This window comes from Apostichopus japonicus, chromosome 19 (genome assembly GCF_037975245.1).
Source record: "Apostichopus japonicus isolate 1M-3 chromosome 19, ASM3797524v1, whole genome shotgun sequence".
In the NCBI taxonomy this organism is placed as follows: Eukaryota; Metazoa; Echinodermata; class Holothuroidea; order Aspidochirotida; family Stichopodidae; genus Apostichopus; species Apostichopus japonicus.
Window position 1 is genome coordinate 25,542,656 of NC_092579.1, and position 12,748 is coordinate 25,555,403.

Sequence of the window (12,748 nt, forward strand, 5' to 3'; positions counted from 1 at the left end):
TTACTGGCAATGCTTGCCTCAAAATTATTAATAAAGCTCCAGTATTCTACTGGATTACCAGTAAACACCTCTAACTCTGGTTTGGGCATGTGAACAGACAAATTAATGGCCTGCACAATGATTAACTGTGACAGATTACTTTCATTCATTTCACAAATTTCCCTTGCCCATAGAATCATAACCAGTCTCTACATTATTAATGAATTCTGGTGCATTAGGATTTAGTGTAACACATGGACCTTTAACTTCCCTAGGCTTGTCACCAACCTTCCCAGTATCCTCAGTTCCTTTAGGTTCTTCACCTCGGCCATCTTCAGTACGTATTTCTTCTTGCCATATGTGTAGTTCGGCTTCAGCACTAGCAATGTCGTTCTCTACTTCAGCCCGAGCAAGTTCCTGTTCTAACTGAAATTGCTGTTCTCTCAGTTTCTGCATTTTGAAAAACTGCTGCCTCTTCAGATCTGCCAATGCCTTCTTTGCCTTAGCCTCCTTCAGTCTGATTGATGAAGTGTCGCTTAGCGCACTACCCTTTGACCGATAGCTTCTAACGGATTCTACTTCTGTGTCGCATCTCGTTGGCCTATCATCTTTGTCTGGGACCTTCTGGACTTCCTGGAACCATTCTGTTATTCGTTTGTCAAACTCAACTTTGTTTACACTGTTAACTTCAAACTGCTCAGAGGCTACATCTGCCTCCTTCTCTTCCAGCTTACTGGCGTACTCATTATACCTTGTCACGTAAGACTCAAATATTTTATTCAGCACAGCGTATTTCTTAGAGGCCAGTTCATAATTCATGGGGTCTGTTAAAAGCGCCTCCAGCTCTTTGTAATACCTGGCTAATAGACCCACATATCCACTACAGGATCTCTTCAACGTTGTAACGTCACTCACACCGCTATCTTCAACCGGCTTTGGTTCTGACTCAGCCATACCTGCACCGTTGCAGTTGTAAACCTTTTATGTAGACTCAAGACATAAAGAAATGTACAAAACACGTGGTTCGTTGTGTTTCTGCGCTCATGTTGTTGTTGCAACTCTCTCTTTCTCCAACATAGGATCGTAGACTATTTCAACTGGTCGAGAGGTTTACAACTATATCCAACTAGGGCAGAATTTCAATTAATTTACACCGTGATCGCAATCGATCGTAAAGTTAGCACTTTTCTTTAGCAGAACAATTTTGGTGGCGCTATTAACCAACAACGACGCTACAGTCGGGCAAAAATTTGAAAAAGATTCGGGCAAGCTACTGCATATTTATATATATATATATATGTTACATGCCCAGAGGTGTTAGGTGGGGCTGGGGTGATGAGGGGGCCAGGCGGCTCATCCGGCTATAAAGGAGGGGAAGAGAGACAAGAAAGTTGATCGTTTGATTGATCGGACAGCAACGAGTTGTAACAGAAACTGTCCTTGCGCCCTCTATTACGACAATCAAAATTTTGTGGGGTCTACTAAATAGTTCACCCATTACACTCTCCCCTTCTTTATAAGATGTCGTCCCGACATGGAAATAAATATTGTCATGGCAAAATACACTCTGCCTTACCCCATAAAACTAATAACAATATCATCAAACTAATTCCTTCTGATGAACACTTAGAACTTTAACATGTTATATACAATAAAGGCTAAAAGTAAACAAAACAACTGTACAATAGACTGTTTCTAGGGTTACACCCTATGAACTCCAATACCTCAGACATCCTGGACCAATACCCTATCAAATTATTCTGTACCTTTATACTAACTGCATGTATGACTTCCCCTAGGCATTAACCTAAATTGACTACAACGCAACCCACTTGTGCAGAGCAATAATACTACCACATAACCCTTGTGTAGAGCCTGGGAAGGACTGAAGTTATAAACTCTTTGGTAACGCGTAATCCCAAATGAGAAATACTGGTGTACAAGATCAATAATCACTAAGTACATGAAAAAATATGAATGCCCATATCACATATGAAGATTTCAATAAAGACCGCATGCATATTGGTAGCATCTACTACATGTAAAACAAGCATCAACAGCCTTTCCAGTCTCTAAATGTGTCTAACCATGAATATGGTCCAAACTCAACATAATTGTTTTAATTGTTTGTTTTTTTGTTTTTGTTTTTTTTTAACATATACTACAGTCACTTAAAACCAATATTCCCTAAAACATTGCTACAGGCCTAGGATACCTCATGGCCGATGAAGGTGGATAGCCCGGCTGTTGAAACCACTGATGCTGCAGGGGTGCCATAGGATACCAGACATCATATGGAGCAATAGGTGGGGTACCAGATACAGTGTTAACTTGTGGGTGATGCTGCTGATATGTTGGTACACCGAGTTGGTTATAGGTAAAAACAGTCTTAGGTACTCTAATTCTAGACGTCCTCACATCCTGTTCAGGCTGCACCTCTGGATCATTCTCAGGTACTGGTTCATCTGATGGGATTACTCTTTCCAAGTTACCCCCTTCCTCTGTCAGAGTGTCCGGTTCCAGTTGTTGTACATTACCACCATCATCATCAGGCAGTGACATCTCTCCTCCAGGAATATTATCAGCTGGCATTTGACTGGCTACATATATAGGAACATCCCAGTCACTGTCACTAGATTCTCCCTCGGATTCAGTCAGGTTTTGGGACTTCTTGGGTTTCACCTTCTTAGTCTTACGACTCACTGGCTGTGGCTCCTCCAATGGCAAGGAGTCACATGGCAACAAGAGGTTCCTGTGAAGCGTCCTCTTCCTTCCTTTTCCCCTCTCTGGAGTCAGTTCGTACACAGGGACATCGGGTAGAAGTTGTTTGACCACAACATAGATGTGTTCCTCCCAATAAGGCCGTAATTTAGCAGGGCCTTCATGGGGGGGCATATTCTTCACAAGCACTCGGTCTCCTGGTGATAGAAAGGTGCAATGAACTCTCTTGTCATATCTGTCTTTTGCTTTCTTTGACGCCCTCATTGCATTTCTCGATGCAAGAGCATAAGCTTCCTGCATTCTCCTCTTCCACCTTTCTGCATAGTCTGCAGGATCTCCACTTCCTTCGGACTTCTCAGCTAGGTCAAACAGTAGGTCTACAGGGAGTTTTGGAGATCTCCCGAACATCATGAAGTAGGGTGCATACCCAGTGGACTCACATCTGGTGCAGTTGTAGGCATGCACACACTGTTGGAGTGAATCAGTCCAATTCTTTCTGTGTTTTTCTGATTGAGAACGCAGCACTTAACAGGGGTCTGTTCATCCTTTCAACTTGTCCGTTTCCCTGTGGATGGTAGGGTGTTGTTCTGGAGTGTTTGATACCAGCATGCTCCTGAAGTTTTGAAAAAAGTTTGTTTTCAAATTCACGTCCCTGATCGTGATGGAGTTTCCTTGGAAACCCGAACTTCATGAAGTAGTCATTGAACAATTTGTCAGCTGCGGCAGCTGCAGACTTTTTTCTCGTGGGGTAGGCTTGACAGAACCGAGTGTAGTGATCCATTACTACCAATATATACTCATATCCCTTACATCTCTCCAGGTGCAAGAAATCTATGGAAACAACTTCAAATGGCTCAGTTGTTTGTATAGGGACCATGGGTGCAACTGTGTGTCTTGCAGGCTTCTTTCTTTTCAGGCATTCGCATTCCTTTGTAACATAGTGTTCAACCTGCTTAGCCATATATGGCCAGAAAAACCTCTGTCTTGTCAACTCCAGGGTTCTATCGACTCCTACATGACCCATGTCATTGTGTAATGCCTTCAACACCAACTTCCTATACTTCTCTGGAAGGAGGAGCTGCTTTCTGTTTATGGTTCTCCTCTGTAATAGTCCCCTGTCATCTATTTCAATCTCCTTCCATTTTCCAAGTAAGATTTGCACCCCTTTGATTCTTGTCTCCTCTCTGTTTGTTTTGGAAGGTGCCCCTGACGTTTGTATTCAAGCACCTTTCCAATAGTATCATCATTCTCTTGAGCAGCTTTTAGGGTGTCAACATCTATAGAGCCAAGGGTTGGTCGTGCTGCAGCCGTAACAGTCTCAATCGCATCCAAACTGCAAGGTACAGCATCAATGCAGCTAATATCGCCTTTGTCAATCGCCTGTAGATACTCCTTTGCTGCTGCTATGACACCATCAGGTATTTCTATAACACAATCATTGACCAATTCTTCCATGTTATCAATGTTAATAGGCATTCGTGATAACGTGTCGGCATCATTATTCCTCTTGCCAGGTCTGTACTTAATGTTGAACCGAAAACTTGCAAGTTCAGAAACCCACCGTTGGCCAGTGGCATTAAGACGGGCAGTTGTCAACACATAGGTGAGTGGATTGTTATCAGTGAAGACGCTGAAGTTAACAGCATACTGCAGATAATCACGGAAACGGTCTGTAATTGACCACTTTAGAGCCAAAAACTCTAATTTGTTAGAATGATAGTTCTTTTCTGCGGGTGACAACGTCCTGGATGCAAAAGCAATGGCTCGCAACTTTCCTTCTTGTCGTTGGTACAAGACTGATGCAAGGCCTTGGTTCGATGCATCTGTGTGGAGGATAAATGGCAATTTAAAGTCTGGGTATGCCATCACCGGTTGTTGGGTAATCTGATCAATTAGACCATCGACAATACTTTGGTGTTCTTGTGTCCAATTTATCTGTTCCCTCGAATTTGGGCTGTTTTTAATAGTCTTCTTCTTCTTTTTCCCCTTCGATGGCGTTTTGTCATTGGTCTTTGTTGATTTTCCAAGGAGGTCATACAGTGGTCTGGCTCTAATGGAAAAATTTGCAACATAACTTCGGTAGTAGCCCAAAAAACCAAGTATTTGTCTAAGCTCACCAACAGTTGTAGGCGTTCTCTCCTTCAGAGCCAGGACAGGTTGTATCTCTGCAGGGTCCATCTTATAGCCCTCTTCCGATACTACTCTACCCAGGTATCTAACCTGCCTTTGGAACAGTTTACATTTCGATGGCTTGAGTTTAACACCATGTAGCTGTAACCGTTTGAGGACTTTCCGGAGATTTTCGACATGCTGGTCAAAAGTTGGGGCAAACACAAGAATGTCATCCAAGTATATAACACAGATTTGATTGTTGTACCCATCTAAACAGTTCTCCATGGCCCTCTGGAACTCGGCTGGTGCATTCTTTAGACCAAAAGGGATTCTTCTCCACTCATGTAGGCCCCGTGGTGTAATGAAGGCTGTCAGATGTTGGCTTTCTTCCGCCATAAACCCCTGGTGGTAAGCCTTCCCTTGGTCCAAGGTAGAGAACCATGAATTACCTGCCAAGCCATCTAAAATATCCTGTATTTTTGGGATCGGTTGGCGGTCATCGATAGTTTTCCTGTTTAACTCTCGATAGTCGATACAGAGTCTCAGCGTACCATCTCGTTTGCGTACGCATACCACTGGAGAAGAATAGTTGGATTTGGACCTTGTGACCCAGCCTCGGTTGAAGAGATCTTGAAGGTAGTCTTTAACTTCTTTGTACAGGGGGCGAGGAATGCTGGCATAGTTTTTCTGCACTGGTCTTGGATCACTTACATGGATTCTCATTTGAAGATCAGGAACACAACCTTGGTCAAAATCATCTCTTGAGAATGCAGCATTTTCTTCTTTCAGCATTCGTGTGACAACTTCCCTCTGTTTCACAGTTAAACCTGAGAGATCCACGGGAGGGCACCATTGTTCCTTCTGTTCACTGGCACTTTCTTTGGCTTCAGGAATAGCACTTTCATGTATGTCTTTGCCCACCTCAGAACCTCCTTCACAAGCATTAACAATTGCTTGTACCCGTAAAGTCATCTCTTCATCTTCGTCATCACAGGGTAAGTGGAGACAAGATTTGATTGGTTCCACACAACCCAGCATGGTGCGTTTTCTGAGCCACAAATCTCTGTTACTGGTGTTCATTACTGGAATCTGAACTCTGCAGGAAGATCCCTTGTTAACAGGGACCACCGTCTCTGGAATTTCCAGCCCATCAGGCCACCCTTGTTCTGGATTAGGATGGAAGAAAGCAGACAAAGTATTCTGTTCTGAACCAAAATGGACTCTACATGAGACTAATTCCATCTGACCTTTCTTAACACAGATGTCCTTTCTTCATGTCCTACATCGGGCTGAAACTTGGTCACCTTCTAAGACTGCTTCAATTAGAGACCGAATGGCCCCTTCTCTTCTACCAGGCAGCAGTTTCTGCAGAGAGTTAACCAAAGTCTTCTCTTCCTCTGTATCCTCAATGACATGACGGATGACATTTGTACCCAGGATAGGCATCTCACGTTCACCAGGACAAACAAGCATCGGTACTGTAAGTGGCTGGAGTCCAGAATCTTTCGTTCCTAACTTTAAGCTGACCTCCACCCAACCACTGTATGGGACATCAAGATCATTTGCCCCTTTTAAGTCCAACGTCAAGCCGTCTAATAACTCGCCAACAGGTCGGGGTGACTTGTCTACTAGGTGATCCCTTAACCATCTCTCGGGTAAAATAGAAACCTGTGCCCCTGTGTCCCACAGAACCTTCGTCTGAACACCTTCTATCTGACACTCCACTGCACAAGACTCACCAACCAATTTTACCATTCTTCTATTTGCAACTGGGTAGACAACATCACTTCTGTACTTTGAATCTTTAGGCATATCCTGGGACATTAGACCTTTGTGGGATGCTCCTCGTCCCTCAGGAGGGACCCCTGATCGTTTCCCGGCTGTCGACAAAACCGTGCAAAATGACCTAGATTGCCGCATTTGTAGCAGTGTTGACAACTATTTCCCTTGTTTGTCTGCTGACACTGAGGGCATCCTCTGCGTCTCTTCGGTAGTGACTGATGACCGGGTTCTGCTGTTGTTAACACCCTGTGTATCTCCGCCACTTGTGCCTTTAGTGCTTGCACTTCATCATACAAACTCTTTCCTTTATCTTTTTGTCCATCAGGTTGTATTTTCTCTGGATTTGAACTTTCCTTTACATCAATCATTGCAGCTAAAGGACGTCTCTGCTGCATCTTTTTCACTCTCTCTTTCTCTCTGCATGTCACCAAATTAAGTTTCTCCATGAGTTCCTCATCGGTGAGATTACCATCTGTCAGGTAGGGCTTCATGTCATGTCTTATATCGGCATCGAGGAGTCCAGTAGAAACAGCATGGGCGAACATGGCATTTACAAGGGGCTTGTCATACTTAAACATGGCATCTGATTCTTTGGAAGCAAAGAGGACCTTCTGTTTCAATGCCAATGCTCGCAGAAGAAAACTCTGGGGAGACTCACGTGCGCCCTGAGAAACATTGCATAACTTTTGATAGAGGTCTGTAGCTCCTCTCTCCTGAAAATGAGCCCGCAAAAGTCGTCTCAGTGTGGGTAAATCGAGGTTGTCCCTACCTTCTAGGTAGATCCTGAACTGCAGTCCTGGGGTGATTGACTTAATTATTCCCTCGACTATCTCTTTTTCTGGAACGCCTTTATGGGAGGCACTCTCCACTTGGTGCATAAGAGACATAAAGCTAAGTTTATCCTTCTGTCCAGGTTCCCCTATCTGTCCCTGGATTTTAAAGTCCTTTCTATATGGTATGGTTGGGGTTGACATCTTGGAATCTGGTGGTATTTCTTCCTCTGGCAGCTTAGACTTCAGTTCTTTCATTTTACGTTCGCACTCTTTGATGGCCTCCATAACCATGTTGTTGTCCTCATCGTCTTCTTGGCTAGCCATATTGCCGTTCTAGGAGACGTCCTGGCAGGGTCGCCAAAATGTTACATGCCCAGAGGTGTTAGGTGGGGCTGGGGTGATGAGGGGGCCAGGCGGCTCATCCGGCTATAAAGGAGGGGAAGAGAGACAAGAAAGTTGATCGTTTGATTGATCGGACAGCAACGAGTTGTAACAGAAACTGTCCTTGCGCCCTCTATTACGACAATCAAAATTTTGTGGGGTCTACTAAATAGTTCACCCATTACATATATATATATATATACATATATATCTATATAAATATTTTGTTCTCCTCTTAGGCTGCCCGAATTTTCAGGACGTTTGCCCGAATTTCTTGTCCTCTGGAAATTTGGGGGCAGTCTGCCCCCCCCCCCGCCTCGTACGCCTATGGTGTGGTTTAATTTGGTTGTTTAGTCAGTTTCCTTTGGTGCATTGTTCCTTTCATCTTTCATCTTTGTTCTTGTCTGATTGTCTCTTGTTTCGTCATTGTATTTTTTTTTTTGCCCAAATGGCCGCCCATAGATAGAGGTCAAGGGAGACCAAACCAAAAAACTATAGCTCTTTATTTCTATGGACCAAACATACTGAAAATCCAGGAAAAAATGTCCTATACTAGGACAATATGTACCAGTGCAGTATACAGTGACAGGGGGTCGAAATTACACTGTCACACCATCCCCCAGCAAACGAACGGCTTCCTTGATGGTAGCCCCATTGACTTACACACTAAATCACAAAAATAATGTGGTCTCTAAGTCTAGATAGAAGTTTTCACTAGCTAAACGCTACCCATCACCGGATAGCTGACGGTACCATCAATTTTCCTTACCATAACCGCGCAGAATTTTTGCTATCGAAGCCGGAATTTTTCGCCACTCTGTAAACAAACCTCTTCACTCAGTAAACAATTTTCGTACGCTGCTCCTGGGAAGCCTAAAGGGTCTACAATTGCCTCAATTGACCCAATTTTCATCACATGTACTTCCATTCATGCTCTTCAACATGCGAGCCACAGAAAAACTAGATAATGATTGATAACAGGTCAAAAACGATGTTCTCCTGCTGCTTTTTGGCACTTTTCCTGCTTGCGGGAAGATCACATATACATACATACATACACCCATACACGAATACATATGAGAACATTCGGGCGGATGGATATATACTATAATAGGAGTATGCCACCTGATGGATTAACCTAAATAGGCTCAACCGTGCTGAAAACCGTGTGCTAGATCTGGTGTCAAATCACTTGCACAACTAAGGTGTCGCTCATAATGTAACTTTTGTATTCGTATCTAGAACAACAATAACCGAGGCCTAATCAATTGTATTCGGCTAGATGCCCCAAGTTGCGCAAGACGCAAAAGTAGTTTGCTTTGTTCGTACTTTAGGCTAGGCCTAATACAGAAGTTTACGCACATAACTTATATTATACGCCATATCGCACCTGCTGTCAACATTATGCTTTGCAGCGATTGAAGGTCACTTGGTAAACCCAAAACAATGACTCAATTGATCGGTGCCTTCGTTATATAACGAGGTTTTGGGGACATCCAGGGTTTATTGTCAAAATATCTTTTATTTTCACATGTAGAAACACTTTATACACCACAGGTTATTTCGATTTTTGTGGGGGGAAATAGGTTAAATGAATTACAACTCAGTCACGGGGCAGGCCTATTTAGCTGCTGCCTACTCAGTTCTTACTTTTGGAAAAACAAAAATACATCCTAGACTAACATGTTCCAAAATGTGTACAATCTTATCGTAGGCCCTAAACTAGAATCATAGGGCACAAAGCCAGTCGTGTACAGTATATTATTCACCATGCTTATTTTGATAATACCAAACTGTAGGGGAGATGGTTTTGCAAAAATGTTTAAAATTGGGCCCCTGGAGAGCAGGTACTCTTAAGTTACTCTAAAAGGGTGTGAAGACTCGTGCAAAGAGAAACGTCCAATGCCAGTAATCTGACCTAGTTTCGAATGAGGTGTAACAGAAGTGTTAGACACCACCATCGATCCAGAAAACACACACACAGCTTGCTACCATCGGTAATTAGACGTTAGTGTACGTTAAGTACATACAGCTGTGGTCAATACCCACAGCACAGTGAACAAACGATACAGCGATGGACATCTCAGGTCCAGCTTAAAATACCAAGGTATCACGTTTCATTACTGTCTGCATTTAGTAGCGACACCAACAGAACGTCACTTGCAAGCAACAGAAAGTTAACTTTTTCAGATTGCCGCACACGGTCTGGGGCGAGTCTTCAATGCCTTTAAGGACTATCGGGGGCACCAACAGCAACAACTATTTATGGATGGGCACCAATAATTAAAGGAGGGGCATAATACTCAGTCATGTGCTGTTACTTGTGAAGTTTTTGTTCATATGGTAGTGGGACAAATTGTGGGGGTGGGAGAACACTATTCTACTTTCCTATCCTAGCATTTGGATATAGCATCTATGGCCTAGTTATTACTGTACCTTTCATACAATGATAACTTAAGTTATATTAGTTGCTACTAGTACTAGTTAACTTGTAGCTAGGTTTTGGCAAGCCATCCCTGTCAGTGTTACTGCCAGTGAATGCCAAAGAAAAGACGCAGTCTAGCAGTAATCTAATACGGTACTAATCAAAGAAACTTTGGTTACATCCTACGAGTTGTATATTGTTCAGTTAAGGCTCATTTCAATTTCTTGGCACCTTGAAATGTTAACCCTGCATTACGCTCCCGTAGATAAGCACTGTTATGTAGGCCTATTGTTATGTAATCTACAAATCCTTAACAAAAACGGCCAAAATTGTCATGGTGAAAGGAGGAAACATCAATTTTGTATTTTCAAACACTTTCCTGGATTACTTCAAGCATTTACCGGAATTACGCAGTAAACTTCAACACATCACAGAGTTACTCATATTTGCTTTTCTTTGAACTGATTGACTCCCAAATGACAGTAGGTCTATCCACATGAGATATTTTTAGAAATATCCAGTTGTTGGAAATATCAAACAGATTGTTTAACCTTACTCCAATTGTTTTTCATTAGAAGTGATGGACATACATAATTAATGTGTTTGGCAAGATGCAGTGCCCACTAGATGACAGTGCACAGAATTGCCAGACTGTCCGGCTGGACATCTGGTAACTTTACAAGGTGTCGTCATCATATATGTAGAGCTGCACTGATAGTGATAGACACTAGCTGACATGTTTGCAAGTCAAATTGTCACCACCTTTTTTTTTATTATAACATTTTACATTTTTGTTTAACCCATTTGACAGACCAAGAGTATATTAGACACAAGCTGTTGCTTCATATTCATCATGCATGCATTGAACAAGATGAGCTTGAATTTGATGGTAGGTATTTTTATATTGTAATTTACAAGAGCTCAGTGAACTCAAGAAATGAAACACATGACAAATTTCAATCTTATGAGTTCTCTTCACAACTTCCATTTCCATGCTATTCCATGATTATTGTAACTGTGGTATATGTGGATAATTATGTTATGATTTATTTATGTGTCTGTATGGGTGTGTGTATGAAGAAACCTTAATATTTGCCTGACTAACTCATTTTTTAAACCCTTTTCTAGCTTGCCTACTGACAACTCTAATTTGAGCCATGTACAGCAAAGTACAGCATGTAAAATGTTCAACTGTCTGTTATTTGTAGGTTCTATGCACGTTCGAGTTCTGTTTGCTTATTACTTGCAGCTTTAGCATTGCTCAATTTTAAGTGTACAGTAGGTCATATGTAGATTATCTTTAAATTATACAGAAATTACTAATGTTGTATGTGCAATTACTGGTAAATCTAGCAACTTTGCCAATTGGTATTGTGTTTTGCCAAATAAATTGTTCCAGGCAATCTTTTATCCTGACTTAGGAGTAAATCTCATGACATGTTGAATTGTTGAAGAAGTAAAGAAGTTCTTGTTACATGGTTGCAAGCTGTGTATCAAATTGACACCAATTGCAAAGATAGCATGGATCATTTTGTTTAATGCTCTATGACCAGGTAGGACTTCTGTCAAAGGATTTTAAACGGTTGACATTCCCTTGTAAATGTCATCGGTGCTGTGTCTTGAATATCACTGCTTCAGTGTTGTGAAAGTTGTTGCAAACATTTGAGATGTAATTGTATGATGTAGATGTATGTATATTAGATCCTCCTGCAAGCAGGAACTCGCGAAGAAGCCTAATTGGCTTATCAAAGCCGCAAGCTGACCGAAGTCAGTCTCTCACATTCATATTTAACGTCCATGATTATGAATTGTTAATTGTCAACAACTCTGTAACTGGACGACATACATTAATCTGGGAGTGACTCGAACCGGGGACCTTATGATTGAAAGGCACCGGTGTTAACCACTGAGCTAACACTCCACAAGATGTGACAAGAAAGTGTGACAAGAAAATAGATGTGTGACAAGAAAATAGATGTGACAAGAAAGTGAATTTGGAGCCCCCAGAATTGTAATTTTAACTCATCAGGTATCCTTTTAAATCATTTCAATATCAGAAAATGCCCCTGCAGTCACTTCAGTCAGCTGGGCTTCAAGCGTGGGTTCATGGTCATTTGACTTGCCTTGCTTATAATAAGCTTCACAGGTTCAGTTTTAATACAAGACTCAGAAGAAACTACTTTACTTCAATAAAACGAAACAAGGTTGGTACTCCTTTGCACTCCTTTTGAGTAAGCTTGTCAAAATGAGAATTTGTCATCATTATTCCAAATTGGAAAGAACAATTGCAACATTCCAGTACATTTAGTTACGTTCATAATTCATAGTGCATGTCTGATTCTAAACAACTTATATTCTATCCTTGGCTGGTTTCATTTCTGATTATTGCCATTTTCCAACAAATTTAATCATGGAACTACTGTACTGTACTACTGGCTCCATATGAATTATAAGAAGCACTTTATCTCCCCTAAAATTGTAGTTTTCAATTCTGGTACTTAGCCTAGCCGTACAGAACTACATCTGTTTCAGGCTAAAGATATAATATTCTGCAAGTTGCGCATCAATCACTCAG

General features: G+C 41.8%; 1 protein-coding gene across 7 annotated transcripts in view; it reads left to right on the forward strand.

Moving 5' to 3' along the window:
* The first annotated feature begins 8,798 nt into the window (after positions 1-8,798).
* Positions 8,799-12,748, forward strand: part of LOC139959696 (uncharacterized) — a 36,849-nt gene continuing 32,899 nt past the window's right edge. The window contains exons 1-3 of one of the 7 annotated variants that reach the window (XM_071957495.1): positions 8,799-8,953; positions 10,985-11,062; positions 12,231-12,377. In XM_071957495.1, the coding sequence (XP_071813596.1) occupies positions 11,027-11,062; positions 12,231-12,377 (183 nt within the window). In that variant the 5' untranslated portion in view covers positions 8,799-8,953; positions 10,985-11,026. Of the gene's footprint in view, positions 8,968-9,000; positions 9,058-10,984; positions 11,063-11,341; positions 11,378-12,230; positions 12,378-12,748 lie in introns of those variants that run through there. The other 6 variants (XM_071957496.1, XM_071957494.1, XM_071957500.1 and 3 more) reach the window with 6 other exon arrangements.